The sequence below is a fragment of the Vombatus ursinus genome, unplaced genomic scaffold (assembly GCF_900497805.2).
Source record: "Vombatus ursinus unplaced genomic scaffold, bare-nosed wombat genome assembly UNPS02013930.1, whole genome shotgun sequence".
NCBI classification, from domain to species: Eukaryota; Metazoa; Chordata; class Mammalia; order Diprotodontia; family Vombatidae; genus Vombatus; species Vombatus ursinus.
The window spans coordinates 556,651-562,900 of NW_020953708.1; the positions used below are offsets into that span (position 1 = coordinate 556,651).

A 6,250-nucleotide genomic window follows, 5' to 3' on the forward strand; every position below is an offset into this window, starting at 1 on the left:
TGCCGCCTGTCATCCTGGGAAATGTAGTCAGCGGGCAGCCATTGCGCAAGCGCACTACTAAATTCTTCCAGCATCTGCTCACCAGGCTTTTTATTCTTCCCCTCTTGGCTTCCCGGCCCCTGGAGATCTCTGGGTCCGGGTTTAGCCCCGCGGAGAGTGAGCCCTGCCGGCCTCCGCCGTTGTGTTCCCTCTCCGCGGACGCAGCACGTCTGCCCCGCGTCCTTCCTGCCGCCGCTGCAGGGTCTTTCCGCCCCACCCCCCTCCCCGGGGTGGAGGTGGGGGGGGGGGGGGTCCTGCCCTGGAAGAAAAGAGGGGGGCGGGAGTCGTGGGCCGGAGCGGATGAGGCCTCGCTGTGCGTCCGAGCCCCCTCCGGAGTCACTGCCCCGTAGGACGCTCGGATGAGGGGGGAAGGGGTGGGTCCTGGTGGCAGCGGCTTCATTCTGCGAGGTCGAGGCGCTCAGAGGGGCCTGAGGCTGCAGAAGGATCTAGACAGCGGAAAGGGTCTCCCTTCCCACGTCTGTCTCTGACTGTCTGTCAGTCTCTCAAAGATCTCTGACTAAAAGGGGATACCCAGAAGATTCCTAGTGGGTCAGTTCTCCACCATTAATGTATAGTATGCCTTTTTTCTTTTTTTGGCTAGACAATGGAGTTCAGTGACTTGCCCGGGGTCACAGAGGTAGTAAGTGTCAAGTGTCTGAGGCTGGATTTGAACTCAGGTCCTCCTGACTCCAGGGCTGGTGCTCTAGCCACCGTGCCACCTAACTGACCCTGTAGTATGCTTTTTTGCAAGATTTGTCATGTTTCCTAAGTTTTCTTCTCATCTTCACCCAAAGGTTTTCCAGCATTCATCCCTTTGCTATTTCGAGCACTTCCTCAGGCATGTTCAACTTCTCATGCTATTCTAATGCACATTTTATCTCTTATTTTCCTTTTAAGTAATGTATACCCATCCTTAGCACTATTTCTGGACAAGTCAGTCCCATCTCTGTAAGGCTTCCAGTGATAACTGAGCAGCATAAGATGTTTCTGTGCCTACACAAAAATATGAATAATAAAGAATATGAAATAGAGACATTAACTCATGAAAAGAAATTTGACTGGCCATCACATTATTCCAAAGGAGGGCAGAATTGGGAACATACATTGAAATCCCATTGTGAATTGAGTTGTCAGACATAACTGGTCAGTTTGTTCTCTCCCACCTGGCCTGGGACCATTGCAGCCACTGGCTCGTCCCTTACAAATAGAAACAATATTGAGACCCAATTATGTCGAAAAGTTTAATCACATGCACGCTCCATAAACTCTGTCCACTTCTTAATTTGGTATAGTTTCTAGAAATTCTATGATTAGATCAACTGAGTGTGAGCAAGGCTTTGTATCTGTATACCTTAATATCCAGGACAGGGTTGGCAGAAAAGGTTTTAATCAGAATCTTCTGTAGGGGAAATACATCATAAAGGGATGCTATGAGTTACCTTTTTCAGGTATTGTTTGGATGCTATGGCTTAGGAAGTGCCTACCCGCTCTGAGATTCTGATATCCTTATGCCACATACCAGAACAAATTTCAAATAAATAAATGGCCCAAGTAGAAGATATCAAACTACAAAACAATTAGCAGAGATTGGAAAATTAATTACATCATTCACAATTGTGGATAGGAAAAGAAAACAATTAGACACAGGGTAGAAAAAAAATGAAAAAGTGTTTATTAAGTGCTTACCTAGAATCCAAGCCCTATGCTAAACACTGGAAATAGAAATACAAAAGCCACCTTGGTACCTGCCCTCAATGAGCTTAAGTTCTAACGTGGGAGACAGATAATTGTTATCCTATGAAATTTTGAAGCTTTTTGCGTAAATCAATGTGGCCAAAAGGAGAAAAGAAACAGATTATGATAAACCTTTGTGCCAAACATCTTTGATAAGTCTGATATCCAACATGTATAGGCAATTGACACAAAATTTATGATTATGACCTATTCCCCAAGAAACAAGTAGTTAAAAGGTATAAACAAATAGTTTTCAAAATAAAATTACTGAGAAACAGGAGGCCAGGCAAACTGACATACTAATGGTGGTGATTGGTTCAACCATTTTGGAAAACAATGTGAAATGATTCAAGAAGCTAGGAAATTGTTCACATCTTTCTATCCACCTGGCCCCGCTGTTGGGCTTAATGTCTGACAAAGTCATGAATGGAAAGAAGAATCTTATGTGTACCAAAATATATATGGCAGTTGCTCATTCTAATAATGAAAAGCTGGGGACACGTAATGGGGCTAATGTTTTAGGAATGGCTGAAATAAACTTTGCTATATGAATGTAAAGGAATATTTTTGTACAGCAAGGAAATTTGGACATGTGGAATTGAGAAACATGGGAAGATTTGTAGGAAGTTACTAGATTGTGAGCGCTTTAGGGGCAGGGGCTGCCTTTTGCCTTTTTGTATCCCTAGCACAGTGGCTGGTGCTCAAATGTTTACTGATTGATTAAAGAGTGAAAAAGAAATTAAAAGAATGTCATAATGACTACAATATAAATGAAGACAATGTAAAAACACAACAAAACTAAGGTCATCGGATACAATGTTGGTCTTAAATTATTAATACTAAAGTACACATCCTTTCTTTTCCATTAAACAGTAAGGTACACAAAGTTTTGCCTGTACAATCATTTGCAAACATTCTATTTCATGCTTTTATTTAACCATCAGGTTTTTTGGTGGTTTGGTAAGGGCCTATTGGGAGTTTGGTGATGGTGGTGGTGGTGGTGGTGGAGTTCTTTTTTTTGGAAGTAATTGATGTCAAAATAAAATCTACTACCTCTGGAACAAAATGCAAACTCCTTAGCCTGTATTTTAAGGCACTTCACAATCTGGCTCCCACTTTCCTTTCTGTAATTTATTTCATATTGACCCTCTTTAACTCAGTTTATTCCAACCAAACTCACCAACAGGCTGTTTCCTAAACCCAACATGGTCTCTGCTCTTCATGTCTTTGGGCACGCTGTCCCTCCTAGCTGGAATGCTCTCCTTACCTCCACTTCCTAGAATCCCCAGTTTCCTTCAAGACTTACCTTAGTTGCCATTTCCTATGGGACAATCTTCCCCAATGTCTCTCCCTAATTGCCCCACATTTGTTAGTGTCCTCTCCTTGTATGGCTCCTTGAGGGAGACTCACTCAGAAAGCACAAATATGTGCAAGCACTGCGATAAGTGTTAGGGTGCCAAGACAGCACCCTCTGTCAAGAAGCTTATATTCTGAAATATAAAAAAATAGGTACATCAAGATACAGATATGACGGAAGGCAATCTTAACCCGAGAAGGCTTTAGAAGCTGAGAAAACAACAAAAAACTTCCTGCAGAAGGTAGCATTTGACCTGCATATTGAAGAAAGCCAGAGAAAAAAGGGCTGAGGAAGGAGAGTATTTCAGGCATAGGTCATCAATGCAAAGACACAATGTTTTAAGTGGATGTCACCCACAAGAAATGGTAAGTAGTCCAGTATAGCTGGATTGTATAGTTCATGGAGGGGTGTAAAACATAAGAAAACTGGAAAAAAAAAAAAGGAAGGTTGTGAAGAACTTTAAACACCCAACTGTTTTGTGACAGTGCTGTGGCATAGGGGAATTCTTCCCAGGAGGTCATGGGGTTCCCCTGTTGGTCCTTGATTTCCATACCATTGCTATATGATCAAACCTGCTGGTCTTGAGGCCACCACAAGTCTCTCCTTAGAGGCCGTAGGTCAGAGAAGCTAGTATTGGAAAAATACAGGCAACAAATTTCCCAAGATCAGTGCAACTGTATACCCAAAAATTATATTACCAACTGCCAGACTATTTCTCAATTCTGTGTGCCCTGCCCTGAATGCTGACATGCAAATGGCTAGCTCCAGGTGGCCACCCAGAATCAGAGTCTAAGTATCCCACTCTTAGAAGGGAGTATGTGAACACACCTACCTTCTGGAGCACTCCTTTCCAGGTGAATGGACCGCTCTCTGTGCTCCTCAGTACAGTGCTGCCCTTACATGAGTTACAGCCTACATTACTGTGTGTGTGTCTGCGTTGTATATTGGATCCTTTTCTCCTTTCCTCTTTCCATCCTCTTGCCAATTCCCTGCCAAGGAAGCTTTGCCTTGAACAGACCCCATTGTTTTACATGTTATTCTTGGCACTCGAACTCATTACAGGGTTTGTTTTCCTGACATCTCAGGCTGACCCACTGGCCTTTACTTAGGCATAAACCAGACACCAGGAGAGGAATCAACCTGTTAATAGCTGTACTTACTCTGGGGAAGTAACTGGGGAAGCACTGTGAGCCTAGTCATGGAAAGCAAGGATCAGTGGGCACCCCATGTCCTCTCAGGAAGAATCCCCTTATACCAGGGGACTCTCACAAAACACAGATTAAGGACTTTATATTAGTTCCTATAGGTCACAGGGAGTCACTGGAGTTGTTTTAGCAGGCAGGTGACATGGTCAGATCTTTGCTTCAGGAAAAGCACTTTGGTACTTGGTTGGTAGATCAACTGGAGTGGGGAAGAGTCTTGAGACAGAGAGATTAATTAGGTTATTACAATAAACTGAGAGGTGGGATGGGCCTCAAATATGGTGGTGACTATGGAAATGGAGAGAAGACACGTATGAGATATGGTGAGAAGGTAGAAATGATAAGGTTGAACGAAAGACTGGATATATGGAGTGAAGAGAGAAGGATTAAGGATGATAATGAGTTTGTGAGCCTGAGTAACTAGGAGGATGGTTGGTGTCCTTGACAGCAATAGGGAAATTCAGAAGGCAGGAAGATTTGGGGAGGGGGGTGGAGATAAATGTTTTATTTTTTTTCTTTTTATTTCCAGTGATAAACAACAAAATACATATAGGTGCTAAATGTTTGTGGGGCTGAAATAATGCACCAAGTTTTTAAAAAAAATTTAAAGTTATGTGTAGATGATCAGATAAAAGAATCAGGTTGGACCAGATGTCCACTAAGGATTCTTCCTGACCTTGCCACAAGCTCAACTGGCCCTTAACCACTGGACTAGACCACTAGTGTCTCAGTGCTGGAAATGTACAACAGATACTCTAAGGTCCCCATGGCAGACAAAGATAAGGGAATATGCCCTAATTGGAGGCTATCAAAGGTCAGGTATGTAGTCTTTGATGAGCTCCAAAGTAAATTAACAACATTTAAGGAGATAATATCTTGTAAGAGGCTCCCTCTAGAAGGCTTTCCCAAACACACTAAATATTATCAAATAAAACAAACACATTTTCTACAGTAAGAATTTTCTTACGTGTAATAAAGATTTGCTTAAGCCTGAAAGTATTCTCACATTCATTACATTCAAGAAGGGCTTCTCTCTAGAATGCACTCTATTATGGTATATAATCTTTCTATTTTCTTTGAAAGCTTTTGCAGTCACTGCATTGAAAGTATTTCTCTTCAACATGAAGCTTTGCTTTTTTTCTCAAGGCTATTCCAAATTTCTTACATTTAGAAAGTTTCTTTCCAGCATGAATTCTAACATTCCTTAAGGTTTCTACATCATTTGGAAGCTTTCCCACATTAACTATGCTAAAAATATTTCTCTCAAGAATTAGTTTTCAGTAAGGTTCCCCTTCTAGCTAAAGGTCAAGCCATTCATGGGGTTTCTCTTTAATATGAATTCCATGATTTTTTTTGCAATGCAAATTTTCCTCAAGTTCCATGTATTTAATGGGTATCTATATCCTGTGATTTCTATTATGTACAGCAATTTGGTCTTTGTCTAGGCTGTTACACTTTCATTACATTCAAAGCGCTTCTTTCCAGTATACATTTTCTTATGTGCATTAAAGCTTCCTTTATGCCTAAAAGCTTTCCCACAGTCACTACATATGTAAGGTTTCTCCCCAGTATGGATTCTCCTATGTATTTCAAGGTTTCCTTTCCGGCTAAAGGCTTTCCCACATCCATCACATTTATAGGGCTTCTCTCCAGTGTGAATTATCTCATGTTGCATAAGAGATGAGCTCCGCTTAAAGACTTTCCCACATTCATTACATTTATAGGGTTTCTCTTCAGTATGAGTCCTTTGATGTCGTATAAGGCCTGATCTGTACCTGAAGCCTTTGCCACATTCATTGCATTCAAAATGTTTCTCTCCCGGGTGAACTAGCTTATGTGTTTGAAGGCGGGCAATTGTGCTGAAAGCTTTTCCACATTCATTACATTTATAAGGTTTCTCTCCAGTATGAATTGTTTG

General features: G+C 41.7%; 1 protein-coding gene across 3 annotated transcripts in view; it reads right to left on the bottom strand.

Annotated features, from left to right (window-relative positions):
* Window positions 1-3,252: 3,252 nt before the first annotated feature.
* LOC114040631 (zinc finger protein 708-like) overlaps window positions 3,253-6,250 on the bottom strand; it is a 17,433-nt gene continuing 14,435 nt past the window's right edge. For 2 of the 3 annotated variants that reach the window (XM_027858741.1, XM_027858742.1), the window contains exon 6: window positions 3,253-5,955. In XM_027858741.1, coding sequence (XP_027714542.1) covers window positions 5,774-5,955 — 182 coding nt within the window. In that variant the 3' untranslated portion in view covers window positions 3,253-5,773. The other variant, XM_027858743.1, reaches the window with a different exon arrangement.